General features: G+C 42.4%; 2 protein-coding genes across 3 annotated transcripts in view; one reads left to right on the top strand and one right to left on the bottom strand.

The window, feature by feature from the left end:
- The window catches only part of CDK5RAP1 (CDK5 regulatory subunit associated protein 1), an 83790-nt gene that overhangs the window by 22875 nt on the left and 35005 nt on the right, over positions 1–25910 (bottom strand). The window contains exon 14 of one of the 2 annotated variants that reach the window (XR_006703238.1): positions 23643–23803. Coding sequence is in view for 1 of the 2 variants with exons in the window: in XM_045444878.1 (XP_045300834.1) it covers positions 23723–23803 (81 nt within the window). In the remaining variant the exon portion in view is untranslated. Of the gene's footprint in view, positions 1–23524; positions 23804–25910 lie in introns of those variants that run through there. The other variant, XM_045444878.1, reaches the window with a different exon arrangement.
- LOC123580302 (vomeromodulin-like) lies at positions 45–12193 on the top strand. Its single transcript, XM_045444879.1, has 13 exons — positions 45–303; positions 629–730; positions 2214–2369; positions 3279–3357; positions 3691–3748; positions 4449–4519; positions 4961–5107; positions 5967–6089; positions 6653–6720; positions 7005–7035; positions 8620–8680; positions 9830–9909; positions 11181–12193. The coding sequence occupies exons 2-13, from the start codon at positions 660–662 to the stop codon at positions 11202–11204; spliced, it is 969 nt and encodes a 322-aa protein (XP_045300835.1). The 5' UTR covers positions 45–303; positions 629–659; the 3' UTR covers positions 11205–12193.

Below are 25910 nucleotides of genomic sequence, written 5' to 3'. Positions count from 1 at the left end.
GGAAAGTGGTGGCCAGTCCCCAAAGCTCCCACTGTCATTGCTCTCAACAGCCACTGATGCCCTCAATATCCAAGAGACTCTGGGCAGACTACTACCCACTGGTGCAGAGAAGAATCCTGTAAAAGGACTTGTCAACACCCTTGACCTCCCAAATCTCCCCCAGCCTCTGAATGATATCGTTAACCAAGCCGGCAAGCTCACAGAATCCACCGAGGGTGTGCTGAACAGTCTAGTGCCAGTAGGTGTTAGTGATGCAGTCACAGGCCTGCTGAGAAATGCTGACCTAGCAGAACTCTTACTGGGGTAAGTGCTTCCTTGATCCTAAGGTCTGACACAAGAAGAGAGCTGCTGTTTGGGGACACGAAGTTCAACCTCCAACAATACCATGGAAAGGGACAACCACATTTTCATGAAGCAATATTCTAGTTCTGTGCTGAAAGGGTGCCCTTTCAGAGGGAAATACGACCAAGATTTCTTCAGCTTAAAGAGCAGAGTGGGTAAGGGAGCCAGGGAGTCCTGGGAATAGATGGGTTGGTAAATTGTTAAATGGCTGCTTCAGGGGTACCTCTCCTGCTGCCCAGGCTGATTTGTGGAGCCAGGACTGACCCATGATGCTGTCACTTTGCAGATTAAATGTTCAAGAAGTGACTGTGGAGAGTATGACATCAACCATGACAGGTGATGGGATCCTCGTCTCTACCACAACTACCGCCTTCATAGGTGGAAAAGGGTGAGCCTGTTTCCAAATCAGTCAGCCAAGACAGTTAGCCTGGGGACTTAAGAGCCAGAGTCCAAGGGCCAGGCAGAGGCAACACAGAATAAGGTTGGATGATTGAGGGTGGGGCAAACTGGGCACCAGGAATAGCTGCCTGTCTCTTCTGCCCCAAAGGACCAATGCAGGAGAATGACCCCATGAAGCCCCATCCTCAAATAGTGTAAGCACAGCCAGAAATCCAGATCTCCATGTGAAATCTGCACAATTTTATACATGGGCAGTGAAGAGAAAAACCTCAGAAAATGACATATACACTGGTATTACGGGAAATGAAGGCTCCAAATAATCTGGACCCTCCAAGAAGAATCAGCCCACTCTACAAACACTGTCCCAGGCATTTGGGGGGGGGGGGTGGACATAGATTATTAAAATGCATGCATCAGTCATCCACCTAATGGGTAATTAATACACATCTCTATACCAGATGTTGTGCTGGGCACAGGAGTAATGGCAGTCCCTGTCCTCAGTGAACATCAACAGGTGGGGGAGGACAGGTTAGCAGTGTAGGTCCAAGGCACACAGGAAGACATGAGGACAGGCAATCTACACTGGGGAGAAGGCAGCTTCCTGGACTATCACACACATGGCACTAAAACCTTTCACCAAGCAAACTCCAGCCAAGCACTTAACTGAGGCGCTCTGAACTCACTGAACCCTCCTGACAACCTCATCAGAAAAGCAGTCCTATTTCTACACTAGGAAACCAGTTTAGACTACCAAAACCAGTTACATACAGCTGACAGGGTTCAAATCCAGGCATTTTGCCTCCAGAGCCCATGTTTGTGACCACTACAGTTAGCAGTAGCAGGAAGGGCCATTTGTCTTCTCGAGAACATCTGACTTTAATGAGGCCTGGTTTTGGTAAATGGTGGGTTTTTCTTATGCTGTAACCCACACAACACACAGCTGGGGATGCTGGGCACAAAAGTGAACTTGTAATGAGCTTCTCATTACAAGTCGGCCTCATGCCACCAACAAAAGACTTCATTTTTTTTTTTAATGTTTATTTTTGAGAGAGAGAGACAGACAGACAGAGTAGGGGAGGGGCAGAAAGAGAGGGAGACACAGAATCTGAAGTAGTCTCCAGGCTCTGAGCTGTCAGCACAGAGTCTGATGTAGGGCTCGAACCCATGAACTGCGAGATCATGGCCTGAGCCAAAGTCAAACGCTTCAAGGACTAAGCCACCCAGATGCCCCAAAAGAAGACTTCTTGAAGGCTGGTGAGGAGAGTGATTTTATAAATGCCTCCCGTGAACCAGGATCTAAATCCTGTGTAAGAGAAGGCCAACCTTGAGGCATGCTCACTTGAAGAGCACCAAACTTTCCCTCTCTCAAATAATCTAGACAAACACATAAGGCTTACTCCCAAAATGCCTATTGCTTGGCTCCTGAAATCCTGGAGCTAGGCCTGGTTTCACCTACATCTTATTCTCTACAGCCTAGCAGGACCTGTAGTCAGCCTACTGGGATATCAAGTACACAGCGATGTAACTCTGAAAATTGGCATTTCCACAAACAATACCCAATGCATCAACCTCCAAGTCCAGGACAAGGACATCAAGTTCAAGAAAGTGACCCTTCAAGTAGTGGAAACGTACGTGAGACCATTTTTCTCATTTTCTATATCCATATGTGCCAGAATGTCCCCGTTGATACCACCCTTAGGGTGGAGTTTGGCCAACCCAATGGTTTGAATGATCAGTAATTGGGAGTCCCAGTCAGGGGTCTTTGCTTGGGAACGCCCAGCACATTTGAAAACAACCTTCTCTCACTCTGCCTGCATTCTGCTAAGCATACTCTTTGTATTTTGTTCTTTTTGCTTAAGCAATACATTCACCTAAATCAAAATCCAAAAGATACAAAAAGCCATACAATGAAAAGTCTTCCTCCCACCCATGTATACCAGCTGGCTAATACTCCTCCCTGGAAGCAACTAAAGGATCTAGTCTCTTCCATTGGCTTTCAGAGACACTATTTGCATGTGCACAGTTGTGTGTGTGTATACACACACAGAAAGGGGTGAATACCATATACACCTTTCTGGACTCTGATTGCCTCACTTAAAAAATAGCTTGGAATCTGTTGCATCAATATATAAATAGCTTCTTCATTTTTTATGGCCTAGTATTCCATTATGAAGATGCACTGTAATTTAATAGTCCCTTATCAAGGAATAGTTGTGTTTTTCAACTGTTAACTTTTGTACCCAACTCCAACTAGTAAGGTCCCAGACAGGTCTGTTCACTAACATGAACAGGTGTCTGAAGAATAAATCCCTCTACATGGGATTGCTGGGTCAGATGTCAGGCATTGGTAATTTTCCCAGGGATCCTTGTAGTATCTTCCTTAATGACTGAAACTGTAGACAAAAGCGCTCGGGTGTTGGTACAAATTAAGAAGCAGAACATCATGCAGCTGTTTCATGAATAGATGGGTTTTCTCCAATGCCTGGGCAAAATCCAGAAATGCAAGAATCACATAGTCCTCCACATATCTTTCCCAGGGTCACAAATACTTTGCCAGTGCCTCTGCCTTTGGACCAAATCGTTTCTCAAGTGTTGACAGTAGCTATGAAAGAGAAGGTAAGTGTTGGGAAAAAGGAGGGCACCACCTCAGAGGTCTAGGTCACTGGGGGAAAGCGATTTGGTCCTGATGCTGGGCGAGACTCCAAAAGGAGACATCAGGCCTTCAGGAGTCCCAAGTTTAGAGCCATTCTGGCCCAAAAGACCCCAGCAGCAGGACAGGATAATGCCTCACACTGGGAGAGGGAGAGTATAAGTTCTGCCATAGAGAAGCCCAAGAAACAGGGAGAAGGGGAAGAGGATGGGGAGGAGCGGAAGATGAGCTGGGCTGAAGGGGAGGAGGACAGGCCTGCTGCACTTCCTTAGCAAAGCTCATTGGTGGTGATTTCACAGCTTCAAGAAGTAGAATCGTGTGACATTGATCTCAGTGATTTCAGCAAATGCAAGAACTGTGAGTACAAACACCAGAGCTCCCTGGGGGTCATGGGTCAATGGAGGACTCCTTGGGGATCTCACCAGATGACAGACAGGAGAGTGGGCGGCTGTGAGCTACAATACCTTGAGCCTCCAGGCACACAGACCCTCCTCAGCACCTCAAGAGAGAACATGTGGTAACTTACTGGCTTCCCTAAACCACTATGACACATTCTCCAGGACAGAGCAGGGCGAAGAGCCCCTTAGAGGTCTCTGTGGCAGCCCGCCACCTAAATGGTTTGCCAAGCGCACATGTGTGCAGAGTCGGAGCAAGGAGGATTCCAGGCCTCATGCCAAGGAAGCTGAGAAGCAAAAATTCCCTCCAATGTCCTCAAACATATCCGGGAGACAGGAATGATAGGACATAGTGGGACAGCAGCTGCCAGGACAGCCAAAGCAGGAAACTGGTAACATTTCTCCAGTCCCAGAGTAGATGAAACTGGCACCTTGGCAGCAAGCTTCTCTCTCTCATTTGCGGTTTTGGCACAACAAGGAGAGGGCCAAGCCCTCATGCTGCCTTCCTCCCCGAAACTGGAAAACACAGTAGGGCAGCAGCTTTCTGCCTAAGACTGAGAAAGAGGGAGGTGTCCACACTGGTCCCCCATCTGGAGGGCAGAGCCACCAAGAGCCCGGGGGTTACGGGGGTCTCCAGATGTTCTCTTTCCTCTCACCTGCAGCTACTGACTTGTTCAAGTACAATGTTAAAAGTTCCAGGACTTCTGCACAAGGTCTTTCAGTCTTCTACTGTGTAAGTGTTCTTTGTGCTTACAATGGATTCCATAGGAGGGCTGCAGACATCCCTGAATTCATGAAATATATGCTACTTCAAGAACACTTAAATGGGGGAATTCACCTCAAAAATGAGGACTTATGGCTTCTTTTAGACAATCAGAGGTCTGATGGCCTTAAGTTGGACTGCATCAGGGCTAATCAGCTGGACAAGAGCAGTGCTTCCTCCTTTACAAAAGGTTTCTACTCTCTAATCTCCACAAACCCCACCACTTCCTAGAGACCCCCAACACGGAGGCTGGGGTGGGGGGGTGTCTACTGCTGTCTGTCATCATGCTTGTCCACTGCAGTCCTCATGGGGGCCACCTCACTCCTCAACATCTCAGCCAGGCTCCAAAGACATAGAAACTGATGTTAGTCTTACATGACAACAGGGATTTTTCTGCTTTTCTTTCTCTAGGCTAAAGCCTTCTTTAACAAATATATAGTCCCTGTACCTGGAAGTCCCCTTCCACCAGATCCTAGAAATGCCAACATTTCCCTAACTCTGTCCCATAAATTACTCACCGTTATCATCACACTGAGTGTCAAGCAGAGTTCCACCAAGGTAAGCCTCATCTACCCTGACACCATTCTCCTCTTTGCTGAAGCTTAGTCTGTCAAACTCTTGAGAGAAAGGTAAAAATGCAGTGGGTTCCAGAACATTCTTCCAGAGGTAAATAAGAGGAAATGCTGTGGGATACAGCTTTACCCTTAATGATGATCATTTAAATGGATATTTGTTGACACCAAAGGAGAGCAGAGAGCAGGGGCAGAGGAGGATAAATGTCTTCTGAGTTCCTGCTTCAAACCAAGTACAAAGCCAGGTGTCATTTCATCCTGACAATGGCACCAGGAGGTAGGGATTCTTGTGCCCATTTTACAGAAAACCAAAGTGAGAGAAGTACTTTACCAACAGTCACAGTATGAGCAAGAGAGTGGATTTATCGACATCTGAGGTATTCATTTGCTTCTGGCCCCAAGGGTGATAGAAGGAATAGAGGCAATAATAACAAGAAAATAATAATCATGGAGAACTTCCTATGGGCCAGGCTCTGTTTCAGCAATGTACAATGTTTCCTTAACAGGGTCTCCAAAATGATTAAGTGCAGAGTGGTCTGCCAAAAGAGCATAGAAAGAAATGGGTTTAAGCTGGATGAGGGGTAACAGAAAAGCAAAATTTTATGTGTTAAATGACCTACTGTCCTTCTGAGAAAGGAAATGAGATATAGGAAAATATCTGGAATTAGACCCTATCTGCTGTGGTCACACCCACTGTGCCAGTACCGACCTAGGTGATCGACTCATACTAGAGAGCCAATAAATATCTGAATAAATGAACTGAATGATGCACAGGTATCTCATAAGGCACCATTCTGCAGTCCTCCTTCTTCTCCATACTCTAAATGATGACTTCTTCACAACAGATGAATAACCTGGCTGCAAGCATCACCAAAATAGCCTACTCCTTCAAGTCAGGCAACCAACTCCAAGTCACCTTGTGGATTACCGTGGAAAAGGATGGTGAGAATTTTACTACCGTGGAAAGGGTGAGTACTGAGTAACAAATCAGGACTGAGCTGTGAGGAGGAACTAATAGGAGCACAAGTTACACGGAAAGAAGAGTGGTCTGGAGTGGAGGGGGCCAAATCCCCAAGGGCCCAAGTGCCTGGGTACCCCTATGACAAGGGCAGCTGGTGGGCTCAGCCCCTAGGGCAGAAGAGATAAACAGGCTGTCTCCTGCAACCAGGGAGTCTCCACTCCAGTCCTTACCTGTGATCTTATTGGCCATATCACAATGTGATACATTCGCTGACTAATCAGGTCAAGGTTGTTTTGTTTTTTTTTTAATTTTTTTTTTTTTTTTACATTTATTCATTTTTGAGAGACCGAGAGAGACAGAGCACAAGTGGGGGAGGGGCAGAAAGAGGGAGACACAGAATCTGAAGCAGGCTCCAGGCTCTGAGCTGTCAGCACAGAGCCCGACACGGGGCTCGAACTCACAGACCACGAGATCATGACCTGAGCCGAAGTCGGATGCTTAACCAACTGAGCCACACAGATCCCCCTCAAGGTATTATTTTTAATGCATATTTGTTTTATATTAATGCAGACCTCAATCATCTCCCATGACAGCAAGATTTCAAAAGACAAATTGATACCAGACTTCAAGATTATGAGGTACTGTCCATAACTACAAAGTCCTCTTGACATTTGTCAGTATAAAAATAAATATCAAGAACCCAATTCAAATCACACGAGAAAAATAACAGAAAAGGCCCTTGGGAAATACCTGCATAATTACAGGGAAGCTAAAATGGAGTTTTACTCACCTTAAAATTGCTTTATCCTCTGTATTTGACATTTTATAAGTGGCTTTGAGAAGTGAACTAATACCTAAACTCTAGAATTGGTTAATATTTTTTATGTGAAAATAATTTTTCCTTGTACTTGTTTCCTGACAGCTCTGAAGACAAGGTGACACCCTCTGAGGCTGTAAGTCAATTCAATTTTCAAAATATCTGTATGTGAGAAATTATTTTAATGCCAGATGCTCAGTGACACAGGGACTCTGGAAAGGAAAAGGTCACACAGACTAGATCACAGATGCAATGTGGAGTAGGTTCCAAACCTTTACCCTCTCTGGAGAGTTCTTCAAGCTAGTTCCCAAAGCCATGACTAGAATCCCACATTCAGTCAGTGACTTAAGGAAGGCCTAAATCCCTGATTTTTTAGTTTTGTGGGTGATTCTGACACACAAGGAAGTCCTGGAGTCCACTGGAAGAATGAAAAGGTGATCTAGATTCTAATCTTGCCTGGGTTCATGAGAGTTGCTCACAAATATACCCAGCCTCACCTTCCCATTGGTAGTTCCCATCAGTAATCCCGAGTGAGCACAGGAATCACCAGACGAGAGCCTGGGAAGTGAGAAGGGGGGAGAGAGAGGGCAGGGCCCAGGGAACAGGTTCCAGGAAATTCCCAGGAGGTTCACCAACCACGCCCTCATTTAAGATATTTGTTCTTGTACATGTTCATGCCTTCATTCAACAAATGTTCAGGGAACACCACAATGTCCCCAGCCCTAGAATACAACATGAAATAGTGATGAGATCCCTGATTCTAAGAGTGACCCTCAAATTTAAGTAGGAAAACAGAGACAGCTGAAAATCACAAATAAATCAGCTAAATCATTAAGAGCCTAGGAGCCACACACTGGGTGGAGGCATACAATGGGCACCCTGAAGTGAGCAACCTTATGACTATGGGTGACTACGGGGACCGTCTGCATGTCATGTCAGCCCTGAGACAATAAGGAGTCAGTTGAGAGGCAGACTCTGGGAGGTATCGCAAGTCCAGTGATTCTTCATCTCATCTTTACCTCTGGGCTGCTATGTAGCATGCCAGGTTCCATGCAGGGGAAGGAACGTAGAAGGCATGGTCCCTAGCCTCATGTAACTACGCACCTGACAGGGGTCACAGACATTTATGCAGAAAGTTGTCAGTGTAGCATAAAAATGACAGAGTAGAGAGAGCACCAACTAGAAGGCAGACAGTAGGTTCCCTGAGAAGATGCCTGAACTTAGCCTTGAAGAAGGAGCAGAAGTTAGCACAGACCCAAAGTGTGTACGGGATAGAGGAAACAGAATGTGCCAAAGGCAGGCATCACAGAATCATAGGCCTTTTGAAGAGGGGAAAGGTAAGCAGAGTGCCAGCAGAGACAAGCAGATCTGGGAGGCCCTTGGAGGGAATGCAAAGGAGACAGGCTCGGCAACAACCAGTCCTTCCCAATACTGAATTCAACCTTTGTCTTGAAAGTATGCAGCTGCACCACTGAGCCTACCTACAGCAGTGTCTAGAACGTAATATGACCCCATAAACATTTGTTCAAGGAGCCACCTAAGGCATCAAAACCTACTGAAGGGCTTTGGAAAACCCCCAACGAAGAAGCCTGAGAGATTGACCAACATCCACCTCCCCATATAGCCTTGTCCAGTAATAGATTTCTTACACTAGGAAAAAACCCACATATGAGAGGCACCCAAGACGTACTGATAAAAATGCTCCTCCCATCTCTTCCAGGAAGCAGAAGTGCAAGATATATTGCTTGAGGTTCTGAAGAAATTTTTGTCTGCCCTTAATGGTATGTGGAATTAATAATTTAAACACTTAGGAGCACCTGGGTGGCTCAGTCGGTTGGTTAAGCGCCCAACTCCTGATTTCAGCTCAGGTCATGATCTCACACAGTCGTGAGATCAAACCCCACGTCAGGCTCTGTGCTGTGTGTGGAGCCTGCTTAAGATTCTCTCCCTCCCTCTACCTGAGCTCTTCCCCCACTTGCACACTCTCAAAAAATAAAATTAATTAATTAGTTAAAGGGTGCCTGGGTAGCTCAGTCGGTTGGGTGTCCAACTCTTGTTTTTGGCTTATGTCATGATCTCACGGTTCATGAGATTGAGCCCCATGCCATCAGCGCAGAGCCTCTCCTCTCTCTGCCCCTCCCTCCACTTGCATGCACTCTGTCTCAAAAGAAATAAACATTAAAAAAAATTAAAAATATCTATTAAAAAAACAATAATGTAAACACTGAGAAGAGTCATAAGAAAGGGACAAGGGTGCGAAACCACATTACAGAACATTCCATGGCACTGAGCACAGTATCATCCAATCACCATCTGGACTGAAAATCACTTCTTAGTTTTCAGGTAGGGACTTCAGCATCTTGAGGTGGCAAAACATGAAAATTAAATCTAAATGCCTCTTCTATGGGTCCTAATGAAATCTAGCTCAGTAGGGGTCATCTTACCACTTGGAGGAAAATGGACCTGGATCACCTAGTCACACAGATGCTGGAGTTTGAGAAACTTGAGACTGAGATCATAAACTTCATAACCACCAAGAGATGATGGTACAAAATGCTATCTGTACATATTTGTGGTGAACTCTAAAGGGGTTCAAAATAGTGCAAATGACACCAAAACAGGAGGGTCTTCTTCTTCAGCTAGTAAAGGCAGACATGCCTATATGTCTCTTAATATCAATTCTCTGTACATAGAATACCCACTTGGTTTCCAGTTCATTCTAAGGTCTTTTCTGATCTTTGTAAACTCACCCTCATACACACACAAGACTAAGAGACTATGTCTGAAATCTGTCCATTGGATGGGCAAGGGAGAGATTTCTCCTAGAGCCGTGCACTAACCAGAGATCCCTCCAGCTGGCTGTGGCTAAAACAACCCAGCCTGGCCATTGTTTCTTTCAACTCATATCACATTTTCTCTCTTTATTTCAGAACTGACAAGTGCATGGAATGTTCCTCCAGGACTAACCTCAAATCCTCTAACCAATGCCAAGGTTAAAGTACTTAAATTGGTAAGAGAGAAATACCAATATTTTTCTTTTGCACAAAGGCCTACTGTGCACTTCAATCTTCACAGGAATGAAGGGGGCCAGTAGGCCTCAGCCTCAGTCTGTTCCAGGCCGCCCTACTGACTCCAACTAATCTCCCCACTCTTCCCTAGGCGGATTCATTGCCTACTTTAGTCACAAGTCCTAACACTGAGATACTCTTGGTTATATATAATCAAATAATCTATCCACTGTCCCCATGAGGACTCTCATACTTTTCTGAATATGCCTCAAACATTTCTTTGGAAACATCTCCACCATACATGCCCATTTCATCCACACTGTCACCTTCTGTGTGCTAGAGCCTCTCATTCTTTGTCATCCTGACTCAAATTTCCCCCTTCTTCCCATCTATCTAACCCTAAACCCAGAGAAATTTTCAAAGAGGACTTGCTTCCTAAGAAACATGTAAAAGAATGGGATTTTTATTTAAACTTGTCACCAGGAAAATGTTAAATTATGACGGTGGAACTAGGGAAGATATATGAGAGTAAAGAAGTTTAGAATCTCCATCACCCTTAGATACTCCATTCATGATAAACATGCTTATTGAGTACATAATCTAACCAAGGAAAATTCTTCTATTTTGGCTCAAACCTCAGAAGTTATATATTCAGGTTTTTACTTAACCTCCAAATTTCCCCGAATCTGTGGCCAAATCAATTATTAGAGTACTAAGTGAAGTAAATCAGCATTTGCCTCAGTGTTGGTTTTCCACCTCCTGCTCTTACACTCCATGGCTCTGAGTGGCCTTCGACATACCACTTAGTGTCCCAAAGTCAGTCTTGAGTCAAAGGATTGGATTAGATGAATGTCAACTGTGTTCCAGCTACAAATGATAGCCCAACCAGAACTGGTTTATGCAACAACGATAAAATTATAAGTGGTGAACATCCAGGGATGAGACTAGCTTCAGCAGTGGCCTGATGCAGGGCCTAAACGATGACACCAGAATCTATCTCTTGCCTCTACTATTTCTGGGTGGGCTCTGTTTGGGCTGTACATGGAGGTCTCTACCTACCAGGAGCTTCACTCTCCATTTCTTTCTGGAATAGCTCAAACAATGACCCAGAAATAACCTCTGGGGCTCCCACTAACCTGACTTGTTCCATATCTCCATCCTTGAAGCAAGCACTATGGGCAGGGGGATGGAGTGCACCAGTAGCTCAGTCTGGGCCCACAGCCAGCTTGTGTATTTAAAAGTATATAACTAGTTGTCTCTTATCTCCTCACAGAACGATCTTCAGGCAGCAAACTAACCCAGCACTTGATGCCAGAGAATTTTCCAGAATGAAAGCATTCTAAAACTTCTCTAAGAAATATTGAGCCAAGGACATCCTTATTTATCATTAAGGAGCCACGTAGAATAGTGTTCTGAACATGTCAACTATTCTTTGGAATCTCACCAACAATACCTTGAATTAACAAGCGCAAGAAAAGCAAGAATCCAGGGATTTTTGGTATTCTGTAATCACTTCTTTAATAATTAACCTGTTTTCGTGCAAAAAAAAATGACTTGTCTTCAATTCATACAAATAGGAATTTCGTCTTATGCTTAGAATTAGTAAAAGAACTACTTACCAGGAACATAAAAGTTAACGGTATGAATGATGAGGCAACAAAACGCAGACTTCATTTATCTAGTGCACTAAGGGACAATCCTGACAATGACTTTTCTTCCTGTATCTCTGCCCTCCCCTCTCCAACTCCAAATGCTTTTTTTGCCTAATGGCCCAACATGAAAATTACACAGGGGCTAGAATCCAACTTCCCCCATCATCACATGCTAAACAGTGAGAGGCACAGTCCAAATGCTAAAAGTTGGATGGCAAAGAGCAGGTAAGAGCCTGGCAATACCACGAACAGGGCAGCAAATGATCTAGATCCCAGCTCGGTAACTATAGACCATGCCAAGTGGCTGTGAGAGGAAAGCTAAGCCAAGCTCCTTTTAAGGAGACCAGTAAGTACAAAGAATGCCAGAAAAGTAAAGAAGAAGGATACTGAGAAACATCACTGTGATCTCTACACCAGGCAAAGACTATGGCTTGTGCTCAGTGTCTGTTCTGGAACCAAAAGAACTCAGATTGTGGACACAAAGACAGATAGGGGAAGCAGGGCCAGATTCAGGACTCACCTCACAGCAAGGAGCAGCACCCCATAAAATAAAGGCCAAATCACATTATTACCTTCAGCCTTTTGCCCAAACCTTAGGTCTTGATTTCTCCCCAGGCCATACTTCCCACAGTCAATCCCATCTCGGTAAATGGCAATATGATCCACTCAGGTTCCCTAGTCAGACACGTGGAATCATTTTTGATTCCTCTCTCTTTCACCAACAGACCAAGTCCTATAGATTCTGCCTCAAGAACACCTCTCATCTGTTTGCTTCTACCACCATCCTGGTCCAAGTCATCATCATCATCTTTCACCAGGGCAACTGGTCTCCCTGCTTCAGCCCTTGCCACCCACAATCCATTCCCCAACTGGCAGCCAGAGTGCTCTTTATAAAACAACAATGAAATTATAAGATAGTGAGTATCTTTATAAAACACACGCTCCCTACTTAAAAACCTTTCAACCACTGGTGAGTATATGGAGAAATCGTAACCCTCATGCATTACAAGTAGGAATGGTTCAATCTCTATGGAAAACAGGTTGGCTGTTCCTTAAAAAGTTAAACATAAAATTTACATATACTCAGTAATTCCACTCTTAGGTATATGTCCAAAAGAAATGAAAACAGGTATTCAAACAAATGTTGTACACGACTGTTCATGGCACCACTGTTCACAATGGCCAAAACATCTGAACAACTCAACATTTTATTAATTTTTTTAATTTTTTTTTTTTTTTTAACATTTACTTTTGAGACAGAGACAGAGCATGAATGGGGGAGGGTCAGAGAGACAGAGGGAGACACAGAATCTGAAACAGGCTCCAGGCTCTGAGCTGTCAGCACAGAGCCCGACGCGGGGCTCGAACTCACGAGCTGTGAGATCATGACCTGAGCCGAAGTCGGACGCTTAACCGACTGAGCCACCCAGGCGCCCCTCAACATTTTAGATGTTCAAATGTTCATCTATAGATGAATGGATAAACAAATGTGGTATGTATACACATACACACACTCACACGCAGATGCATGCACACACAAAGGAATATGCTTCAGTCATAAAAAGGAATGAAGTATTCATACATGCTACAATGTGGATCAACCTTGAAAAGATTATGCTTAGTGAACAAAGCCAGGCACAAAACATCATATATTGTACAATTCAGTATATGTGAAATATTTAAAGTAGGTAAATCCACAGAAACAGAATGCAAAATGGTAGTTACCAGGAAGGCAGGGAGTGGCTGAGGAGCATAACTGCCTAACGGATATGGGGTTTTATTTTGGAGTGATGGAAATATTGTGGAACTAGACAGAGGTTGCACAAAACTGTGAATGTACTAAATGCCACACCTCCATCTGAAACAAAGACTTCTAGAGATGCCTAGGTGGCTCAGGTGGTGGGGTGCTGGACTCTTGATTTCAGCTCAGGGCACAATCTCGTGAGCTCTGTGCGGAAAGCACAGAGGCTGTTTGAGATTCTCCCTCTCTCCCGCTCTCTCTGCCCCTCACCCACTCGGGCATCTGCGTGCTACGCTCACGCACGTGCTGTCTCTCTCTCTCTCTGAAAGTAAACGTTAAAAAAAATAAAATAGAACAGAGAGTTCTAAACAGAAACTAAACAAAACAGAGACTTCCAGGGAAGATGGCAGAGTGGGAGAACCCTAAGCTTACCTCATCCCACAGATACAACTAGGTAACACCCACATCAGTGTAAATAACCCAGAAAATGACCCGAAGACGTGGAAGAATGACTCTCCACAACTAAATGCAGAGAAGAGGCCACAATGAGGAGGGTAGGAAGGGAAGAGAAATGGTGGAGAGATAAATGGACCTGCAGGACTGTCCATGGGAGGGAGGGATGACGAAGGTGTGGGTGCTGAGAGGGGAGAGAAACAGACCCTCGCACCAGGCATCCCAGGCACGGGGAATCCACACAGGGAGACTAGGAAGACAAATCCCAATAATATTTGGCTATGAAAACCAGAGGGGCTGATTTTGACGAGTTCTTACCATCAGAGGAGTTTAAGACCTAGAACTATAAAAATCAGCAGGCTCAGCTCTAGAAGAGCTGGGAGGTCATACAAAATAAAAACCTTCCCAGCCACAATAGCAACTAACCACCCAGATGTTGGTTTCTAATACCATTCTCTATAAAAGTAATCAGGACCCCTGGGAGAAATGGCTAATATCTAGAGACTAGAAAGGACTAGAAAGAAAATATAAAAGATGACTCCGGAGCATCTTATTAATTACTGAAAGTAAGAAAGTGCTCAAGAAAACCACAATGATGGGAGTATGTCAAAGGGTTACAGGGGCAACTGGAAGAGCTGCCAAAGCTGAAACAATGGGACCGACAAAATAAAGTGGTACTGGATTATAACCCAAAGTACAAAATGAATATCCAGCAGTCTATACCGATAAAAATAAATTTAGTAAATAAATGGGGGGAGAACAGACAATCTCCTCTGCAGAAAATCCCTAACTGGTTTACATAGCTATTTCACCCTCATGGAGGTGGAGCAGAGCTTCCCACTAGTTAAGTTTCAGCTGCACAGTGACATTTGTCCCAAGAGCACAGTGTGGAAAGGGAGGAGAGCAATTTTGCAATGAAGAAACCTGACAAACACTACCTCAAGCCAGTGATCAAGGTTAACATGAACAGTGTTAAGTCATATTAACAGAATGTACACTTATGATGTGACGAGAATGGTACTTTATCTCTGTAGTCTTCCTCCCCCAAACATGTAACTGCAGTCTAATCATGAGAAAAGCATGTGACAAACCAACTGAGGGGCACTCTATAAAGCATCTGACCAGTTCTGCTCAAAACTGTCAAGGTCATCAGTAATAAGTAAAGTATGAAAAATGGTCACAATTATGAATATACTAAAAACCAATGAACCGTATACTTTAAAATGGTGAAATTAATGGGATGTGAATTACATCTCAATAAAAAAGGGAGAAAGGGAGGAAATCAGCCAAAGTGGTTATGGTAATATTAGACAATGTAGATTTTAAAGCAAAAAATATTACCAGGGAGGGGTGTCTAGCTGGCTCAGTCAGGGCAGCGTGCAGCTCCTGACCTTAGGATTGTGAGTTTGAGCCCCACACTGCGTGTAGAGATTAGGTAAGATTAAAATCTTAAAAAAAAAAAAAAAAATTACCAAGGATAAAGAAGATCATTTCATAATGATAAAGGAGTCAATTAGTCAAAGGAACATAAAAATCCTTGATGTTTATTCACCTATTGATAGAGCTTCAAAATATATGAGGCAAAAAATGGCAGAATTACAAGGGGAAAAAAGAGAAATACATAATTATTTTCAAAAATGTCAATACCTTCTTCTCCACAGTTGATAGAAGAACTGGATAGAAGCAAGCAAGGATATTATAGACTTGAATAACAACCTAAACTGACTGAAATTTATAGAACTCTACACCCAACAATAGAATATTCTTCTCCAGTGTACAGTGAACATTTACCAAGACAGATCATCTTCTGAGCTACTAAATAAATCTCAATAAATTCAAATGATTAAAGACAAAGTATATTCTCTGACCACAATGGAATTCAATTACATATCAGCAACATAAAGATCTCAGGAAAACCCCCAAATATGTGGAAATGAAACTTAATCTTTTTTTTTTTTTTTTTAACGTTTATTTATTTTTGACAGAGAGAGACAGAGCACGAGCGGGGGAGGGCAGAGAGAAAGGGAGACACAGAATCTGAAGCAGGCTCCAGGCTCTGAGCTGTCACCGCAGAGCCCAACATGGGGCTCAAACCCATTAACTGTGAGATCATGACCTGAGCCAAAGTCAGACACTTAACCGACCGAGCCACCCAGGCACCCTGTAAATGAAGCTTATTCTAAATAACCCATGGGTCAAAGAAGAAATCAAAAGGGAAATTGGAAAGTATTTTGAAATTAATGGAAATAAAAATATAACATGTCAAAATACATGGAAGAAATTCCATGGTAGCTTGGGAATAAGGGATTGCTGGAGAGACAGACCACAAAGAAATATGAGAAAATTTCAGAGGTGATGGATATACTCTCTTGATTTAGGGATGGTTTCATGGGTGTATACGTTAAAACTTATCAAATTGTACCCTTTCAGGGGCTCCTGGGTGGCTCAGTCGGTTAAACGTCCGACTTCAGCTCAGGTCATGATCTCACAGTTTGTGAGTTTGAGTCATGCATCAGGCTCTCTGCTGTCAGCACAGAGCCGTCTTCAGATCCTCTGTCTCCCTCTCTCTCTGCCCCTCACCTGCTCATACGTGCATGCGTGCACACACACACTCTCTCAAAAATAAACACACTAAAAAAATTGTACACATTCAACATGTGCATATCAGTTGTATGTTAATTACACCTATCTCAATAAAGCTATCAATAGTGTTATATGTAAACATTGTGTAAAAACAAAGAGACACTAATCACTGTATATACAGAGACTATTTCTGAAAAGACTTAATAGGAAATGAAAAAAGTGCTTTTAGGAGTGCTGACAATACTGACTCCATCTTTGGCCCCTATCTTGTTCCTGTCTGCGTGATGACCTCCCTGAAGGCTGCATGTTCCCAGGCCCCTTAGAGGTTAATCTATGCCCGGACTGGAACGTGACAAGGCTGGTTCTGGTCTTCCCTAAAATTGTTTATATAACTAGTAGAGATAACGCAGTTTCTTCCCCCACTTTCTGGCACACAGGTGGCACCACGAGGTCTGTTAAGTGTCAGACACTTTGACCTCATCACGATGCCTTCTGCACAAACCCTCGCTCTATAAAATCTGTGGGCTAAAGTCCAGGCTTTGCAGAGAATAGCCATGCGATACCTAGACTGTCACCTGCCCAATCCCATCAGTAAGTTACCCTGAATAAAACTTGGTGTTAACTGTATAGAGTGGCCTGCTTCATTTTCCAGTGTCAAAATGCCTTCTCAGTTTGGAAGATACTTTAGTGTCCCTCCTCTACCTTCTGACAGTGCTGGCCTTCATAAAAGGATCTAGATTAGGAGAAAGTGACAGGAGGGAAGCTGACCAATTATAGATACCTATTGTATTGTTTGAATTACTTATCGTTATGTATATTTTACTTCTTCACATGTCAAATTTCAAATTTCAAAACTTTTTAAAAAGTGCCTTTTGAATAAAGAACTGAGGTGAAGAGCCATAACAAATGTTTTCCTCCATAAATGGACCTTACGAGCAGAAACCAATCTTCCTGGGCGGAACCAGCATCTGAGGAAGAGTTCCCAAAGGCTGTCACGCAGGTGAGTGGAAAGGGTCTAAATGAGATCATGGCCAGACATGCAATAAAAGCCTCAACATACCCTAATATACAGTCTTTTTTAGAAGCAAAATCTTCCAATGATCATTCCCATGTAATAAGTAGTCACTATTTCATAGGCAGTGCTAAACCCCCTCACAAGTTATAATCTCACTGAACTTCATTTGAGATAAGCATTTTTTAGCCTTACATCACATGAGAAAACCAAGGCACAGAAGAATAAGGGGCACCTGGGTGGCTCAGTCGGTTGAGCAACTGACTCTTGATTCAGCTAGGTCATGATCTCACGATTTCAGGATTTGAGCCCTGTGTCAGGCTCTACACGCTGATTGCACATGGAACCTGCTTGGGATTCTCTCTTTCCCTTTTTCTCTCTCTGCCCCTTCCCTGCTCTGTCTCTCTCAAAATAAAAAAATAAACTTAAAAAAAAAAAGAATAACTACTCAAGTTACTTTGACTGACTCCAATATTCTATGTTAACATCTTTTAGGTTTTTTTTCATGATACCCACAGAATGACATAATGTTGGTAGTGAATGGTCCAAGAATGACTGCTCAGTGCCTACTAATAGGTAATGACATTTCAAAAACTCCAAGTAATAACTGACCCAGTAATCAAAAAACCCAACAAACCAAAGCCCTGGACTAGATGGCTTCATAGGCAAATTCTACCAAACATTTGAAGAAGAGTTAATACCTATTCTTCTCAAACCATTCCAAAACAGAAAAGGAAGGAAAACATCCAAATTCATTCTATGAGGCCAGCATTATCACTTTGAAACCAAAACCAGATAAAAACACCATTAAAAAAGAGAACTACAGAGGTGCCTGGGCGGCTCGGTTGGTTAAGCATCCAACTTCGGCTCAGGTCGTGATCTCATGGTTCCTGAGTTCGAGCCCGGTGTCGGGCTCTGTGCTGACAGCTCAGAGCCTGGAGCCTGCTTCAGATTCTGTGTCTCCGTCTCTCTGCTCCTCCCCTGCTCGTGTTCTCTTTCTCTCTCAAAGAGTAAACATTAAAAAAATTAAAAAAAAAAAGAACTACAGGCCAATATCCCTGATGAATACAGGTGCAAAAATTCTCAACAAAATACTAGCAAACTGAATTCAACAATACCTGAAGCAAATCATCCATCACAATCAGGTGGAATTTATTCCTGGGCTTCCAGGATGATTGACTATTTGCAAATCAATCAATATGACATATCAGATCAATCAGAGAAAGGTTAAGAACCATGTAATCCTTTCAATAGATGTAGAAAAAGCATTTGACAAAGTACATTACACAAAGCATTAAAGCATTAACAAAGTAGGTTTAGAGGGAACATACCTCGACATAATAAAGGCCATATATGAAAAACCCACAGCTAATATCATCCTTAATGGGGAAAAACTGAGAGCTTTTCCCCTGAGGTCAGGAATTAGACAAGGATATCTATTCTTGCCACTTTTATTCAACATACTTCTGGAAGTCCTAGCCACAGCAAACAGACAACAAGAAGAAATAAAGGTATCTACATCAGTAAGAAATAAAACTCTCACTATTTGCAGATGACATGATACTCTATATAGAAAACCCCAAAGATTCCACCAAAAAACTGCTAGAACTGATGAACGCATTCAGTAAAGTTGCAAGATATAAAATCAACATACAGAAATCTGTTGCATTTCTATACACCAATAACAAAGCAGGAGAAAGAGAAATTAAGGAATCAATCCCATTTACAAATGCACCAAAACAATATAAGATACCTAGAAATAAACCTAACCAAAGAGGTGAAAGACCTATACTCTGAAAACTGTAAAACACTGATGAAAGAAACTGAATGACACAAAGAAATGGAAAGACATTCCATGTTCATGGCTTGGAAGAACAAAGATTGTTAAATGTCTCTACTACCCTAAGCACTCTATACATAAGCAATCCCTGTCAAAACACCAACAGTGGCACAAAAACAGACACTCAGATCAATGGAACAGAACAGAGAACCCAGAAATGGACCCAGAAACATATGGCCAACTAATCTTTGACAAAGCAGGAAAGAATATCCAATGGAATAAAGACAGTCTCTTCAGCAAATGGTGCTGGGAAAACTGGACAGCGACATGCAGAAAAAGGACCCTGGACCACTTTCTTACACCATACACAAAAATAAACTCAAAACGGATGAAAGACCTAAACCTAAGACAGAAGTCATCAAAATCCTCGAGGAGAAAGCAGGCAAAAACCTCTTTGACTTCTGCTGCAGCAACTTCTTACTCAACACATCTCCAGAGGCAAGGAAAACCAAAGCAAAAACGAACTATTGGGACCTCATCAAAATAAAAAGCTTCTTCACAGCGTAGGAAACAATCAGCAAAACTAAAAGGCAAGTGACAGAATGGGAGAAGATATTTGCAAACGATATATCAGATAAAGGGTTAGTATCCAAAATCTATAAAGAACTTATCAAACTCAATACCCAAAACAAATAATCCAGTGAAGAAATGGGCAAAAGACATGAATAGACACCTCTCCAAAGAAGACATCCAGATGGCCAACTGATGCATGAAAACATGCTCAATATCACTCATCATCAGGGAAATACAAATCAAAACCACAATGAAATACCACCTCACACATGTCAGAATGGCTAACATTAACAACTCAGGCAACAACAGATGTTGGCGAGGATGCAGAGAAAGAGGATCTCTTTTGCATTGTTGGTGGGAATGCAAACTGGGGCAGCCATTCTGGAAAATAGTATGGAGGTTCCTCAAAAAATTGAAAATAGAACTACCCTACAACCCAGCAATTGCACTATTAGGTATTTATCCAAGGGATACAGGTATGCTGTTTCCAAGGGAAACATGCACCCCAATGTTTATAGCAGCACTATCAACACCAGCCAAAGCATGGAAAGAGCCCAAATGTCCATCGATGGATGAACGGATAAAGAAGATGTGGTATATACATACAATGGAGTATTACTCGGCAATCAAAAAGAATGAAATCTTGCCATTCACAACTACGTGCATAGAACTGGAGGGTATTACGCTAAGCGAAATTAGTCAGAAAGACAAATATGACTTCACTTATGTGAGGACTTTAAGATACAAAACAGATGAACAGAAGGGAAGCAAAAATAATATAAAAACAGGGAGGGGGACAAAACATAAGAGACTCTTAAATATAGAGTACAAACAGAGGGTTGCTGGAGGGGTTGTGGGAGCAGGGATGAGCTAAATGGGTAAGAGGCTTAAGGAATCTATTCCTGAAATCATCGTTGCACCATGTGCTAACTAACTTGGATGTAAATTATAAAAAAAATTATAGAAAGTAAACTCTAAAAGAAAAAAAAATTCAAAAGGAAAAAAAACATCAACATCATTTTTTTTTTTACGGAGCTAAAACAAACACTCCTAAAATTTGCAGGGAACCACCAACCAACCCAAATAGCCAAAGCAACCTTGAAAAAGAAAACAAAGCTGGAGGCATCACAATTCTGGGCTTCAAGTTATATTACAAAGCCGCAGTAATCAAAACAGTACAGTACTGGCACAAAAATAGACACATAGATCAATAGAACTGAATAGGAAATCCAGAAATGAACCCACAACTACACAACTATATGGTCAATTAATCTTTGACAAAGCAGGAAGAACAACCAATGGGAAAAAAGACAGTGTCTTCAACAAATGGTGCTGGGAAAGCTGGACAGCAGCATGCAAAAGAATGAAAGTGGACCACTTTCATACATCACACACAAATATAAATTCACAATGGATGATGGGGCGCCTTGGTGGCTCAGTTGGTTAAGCATCTGACTTTGGCTCAAGTCATGATCTCATGGTTCGTGTATTTGAACCCCACGTCAGGCTCTGTGCTGTGCTTTTTTAATGGATGAAAAGACCTAAATGTGAGGTTCGAAACCATAAAAATCCTAAAAGAGAACACAGGCAGTCTTCTTTGACATCATCTGTAGCAACTTCTTTCTAGATATATCTCCTGAAGCAAGGGAAACAAAATCAAAAATAAACTATTGGGGCTACATCAAAATAAAAAGCCTCTGCATAGCAAAGAAAACAATCAACAAAACTAAAAGGCAATCTAGAGAATCAAAGAAGGTATTTGCAAATGACATACACATAAAGGGTTAGTATCCATAATACATAAATAATTTATAAAACTCAACACTCAAAAAAACAAATAATCCAATTAAAAAATGGTACAGGGGCGCCTGGGTGGCGCAGTCGGTTAAGCGTCCGACTTCAGCCAGGTCACGATCTCGCGGTCCGTGAGTTCGAGCCCTGCGTCGGGCTCTGGGCTGATGGCTCAGAGCCTGGAGCCTGTTTCCGATTCTGCGTCTCCCTCTCTCTCTGCCCCTCCCCCGTTCATGCTCTGTCTCTCTCTGTCCCAAAAAAAATAAACGTTGAAAAAAAAAATTTTTTTTAAATGGGTAGAAGACATGAATAGACATTTTTCCAAAGAAGACATACAGATGACCAATGGACACAAGATGTTCATCAGCACTTATCATCAGAGAAATGCAAATCAAAACTATAATCAAATGTCACCTCACGACTGTCAGAATGGCTAAAATCAAGAAACAGGTGTTGGTGAAGATGTGGAAAAAAAGGAACACTCATGTACTGTTGGTGGGAATACAAACTGGTGCAGCCACTGTGGACAAGAGTATGGAGGTTCCTCAGAAAGTTAAAAACAGGGCTTAGTTGGTTAATCATCTGACTCTTGATTTCGGCTCAGGTCATGATCTCACAGTTCGTGAGATCAAGCCCCACATCGGGCTCCATGTTCACAGCACAGAGCCTGTTGAGGATTCTCTCTCCCTCTCTCTCTGCCTCTCTTCCACTTGTGCTCTCTCTCAAAATAAATAAACTTTTAAAAAAAGGGTTAAAAATATAACTACCTGAGCATGGTGGCTCAGTTGGTTAAGCGTCCAACTTCAGATCGGGTCATGATCTCATGGTTCAGGAGTCTGAGCCCTGCATCAGGCTACATGCTGGCAGTGTGGAGCCTGCTTGGGATTCTTGCTCTCTCCTCTCTTTCTTCCCCTCCCCTGCTCGTGCTTTCTCTCTCAAAATAAATAAATAAAAACTTTTAAAAAGCATAACTACCTTATGATCCAGCAATTATAAATTATACTACTAGGTATTTACCCAAAGAATACAAGAACAGTAATTCAAAGGGGTATATACACCCCTATGTTTATGGCAGCATTATTTACAATAGCCAAGATACAGAAGCAGCCCAAGCATCCATTGATTGATAAGTGGATAAAGAAGATGTGGTATGTGTATGTGTGTATATATATACACGCATACACATACAATGGAATATTGTTCAGCCATAAAAAAGAATAAAATCTTGCCATTTGCAACGAGATGGATGGAGCTAGAAAGTATTACGCTCAGTGAAATAAGTCAGTCAAAGAAAGACAAACACTGTATGATTTCATTCATAGGCAGAATTTAAGGAACAAAACAAGTAAAGGGAATAAAATAAGAGAGAGACATATCAAAAAAAAAAAAAAAAGGACTCTTAATTATAGAGAACTGATGGCTACCAGAGGGGAAGCAGTAGGGGGATGGATTAAAAAGGTGATGGAGATTAAGGAGTACACTTGTGATGAACACAGAACAATGTATGTAAGTGTTGATTCATTATATTGTACACCTGAAACTAACATATTAGTTATATATAACAGTTAACTAAACGGAATTAAAACAAAAACATAAAATAACATAAAAACAAAAAGAAATAAATAATAAAATAATAAAATAAAACCATACTATAAAAAATCAGAAAACAAAAACAACCCAAGTGATGCCAGACCTAAGGGCAAAGAATGAACTGACAGGCAGAAAAAAAAGGTCCATGAGGGAAATCCTCAGGTAAAATATGAGAATAAAGTAAGGACACAGGCAGCTGAGTCAATTCATTAAACCGAAATATTAGAAAGATCTAGAGCAGTTTTTCCTGAAGAGTTCCCTCCATCTTCCCCCCCTTCAGTCTCTAACTCCTAGGGCCCAGGGTACAAAATCAGAGAGGTTAGCAGTATCCACAGCAAGAACTGGGTTGGGAAACACCTAACACAGAACAGACTGTAGGGAAAATCCCAGAAACACTAACCAAGACAAAAGTGAAGTAAAAGAAGAGAGACAAAGGAACCACTTTACTTGCGGTAAATTTAATGACTATAAGAGCTGTTCACATAACAGCAAAGAGACACATTTTCCATTTGACATGAAGTTGCTTCACCACTTGCAGCTTGTCTCCAGAGCGTCATTACCTCTTTCTTTAGTGACCAGTCCTATCTCCCTTCCTGTCAGGAAGGACAGCCCATGTCAACTCTAAGGCCATCCACTCAGGTCAGCAATATGCTGAGGAATCCTTCAGGGTGGTCCGGCAGAGAACATGTCCTTTAAGTGTCTGAGAGCTGGTGGACGTAATCTGAAAGATAATCAGTCAGGAGAAGACAAAGTAAGCAGGACTGCACTTGAGAGACTTAATGTGGAGCCTCCAGAGGAGAGGACGCCAATAGAGATCTAATGGAGGTGGTATCAGGCCAACAGAGACTGCATGGTTCCCATGTGCCCCCAATCCTGGAAGGAAGAGATATCTAACATCTAATGCAATGGTAATATGTATCATTGAAGAAGTCTAAATTAGTTCAGGTCCAAACTGCTACTTCTCCCTTTTCTCTTGGGAGATAGATGGCTCTTCTCCAGCAGCAACCATGAGTTTCTGGTGTGGGCTGCCCATCACAGATCCTGTCCTCCTAACTAACCCCAGGGAAAAGCTTTGATCCAGGCTTACCAGGCAAATTCTTCCTTAAGATATTTATGGCCCAAATTTGGTGAGAAAAGCTGTTTTCCTCCCTGGGAGCTGAATGCATGTGGCCCCAAAGGAGATTTCAAGAGAAGACTGAAAACAAATATGTAAACAAAGATGACAACAGACACTGAAAAGTGTTATGATGATAAAATGGGCTAATGTAATAAATAATGACAAGAGCAAGCAGAGGGAACCTGCTTTAGCTTCCCTAAGGAGAAGGCCTCTCAAGGAGGTGACAGTTCAGAGAGAAACTGAAAGTTAAAAAGATGGCAGTCATGTAAAAATCAAGAGTCTCCCAAATAACACAACATGTGCAAAGCCTCTCACTAGAACTTAGTCTGAAGGGCAAAAAAGAGGACACCAAGGCTGGAGAAGAGAGGAGTAAGAAGAGTGGAGGGGACATGAGGTTAGAAAGGTGGGTGGGACAGATCATATAAAGCCTTAGACATGGTGTATTTCATGCTGGCTCTGATGAGAAGCCACTAGAGGGCTTAAGCAGAGGAATGAGTGATCTGATTTAGAAAGACCCCAGCGACCATGACTACCGTAGTGCAGACAGACTAGAGGAGGGCAAGAATGCAAGTGGGGAGGGGAGCCTGGGTGGCTCAGTTGGTTGACCATCCGAGTTTGGCTCAGGTCATGGTCTCAAGGTTTGTGAGTTCGAGCCCCACAGTGGGCTTGTATTTTTGGCTTGAGCAACTGAGTGTGCCCAGAGGGGCTCTCTGCCCCTCCCCTGCTCGTGCACTCTGTCTCGTACTCTGTCTCTGTCTCTCTCTTAAAAATAAAATAAACATTAAAAAAAATTAAAAAAAAAAAAAAAAAAAAGAATGGAAGTGGGGAATCTAAAGCCTTAGGAATTCTCATGCACTGCTGGTGGGAGTGCAATAGGGTACAATTACTTTTGGCTAGTTCTATCATACACCCTATGACCCAGCAATTCTAAGCCATATACCCAACAGAAATGAATACATATGTGCACAAAAACACATGTACAGAAATATTCTCAGCAATTCGATTCCTAACAGCTCTAAAATGGAAACAACCAAAATGACCATCAACAGTACAATGCATAAGCAAATTGTGGGTACATTCATACAACATGGATATATATAATCACAAATGTACTGCACAACATAAGACTGAGGAAAAGAAGACAAGCACCAAAACTACATGCTGTATGATTCAATTTTATAACAATTAAAAATAGGCAGGGGCGTCTGGACAGCTCAGTTGGTTAAACGTCCAACTTTGGCCCAGGTCATGATCCCACGCTTCATCGGTTCAAGCCTTGCATCAGCCTCTGTGCTGACAGCTCGGAGCTCAGACAGAGCCTGGAGCCTGCTTCAGATTCTGTGTCTCCTTCTCCCTCTGCCCCGCCCCTGCTTGTACTGTCTCCCAAAAATAAATAAATATTTTTTAAAAATTAAAAAAAAATAGGCAAAGCTGAACAATGGTATCGGAAATTAGAATGTAGGGAAGAGAAGTAACTAGTAGGAACATGAGTGAAGTTCTGAAAATATTCTATTTCTTGATCTGGGTGGTAGTTACATGGATAGGGTCACTTTGTGATAATTCATCAAGTATATAATATGGGCAATTTTCTACATTTATGACATGCTTCAATAAAATAATTCATCTTTAAAATACAGAAGCAAAAAATCATAAGAAGCCTACTGAAATCTCCCAGCCAAGAAATGATGGTGGCTTGGAGATGGAAAGAAAT

Source organism: Leopardus geoffroyi, chromosome A3 (genome assembly GCF_018350155.1).
Source record: "Leopardus geoffroyi isolate Oge1 chromosome A3, O.geoffroyi_Oge1_pat1.0, whole genome shotgun sequence".
Lineage (NCBI taxonomy): Eukaryota > Metazoa > Chordata > Mammalia > Carnivora > Felidae > Leopardus > Leopardus geoffroyi.
Note: the sequence above shows the minus strand (reverse complement) of the source record. Positions and strands in the feature narration are given on the sequence as shown.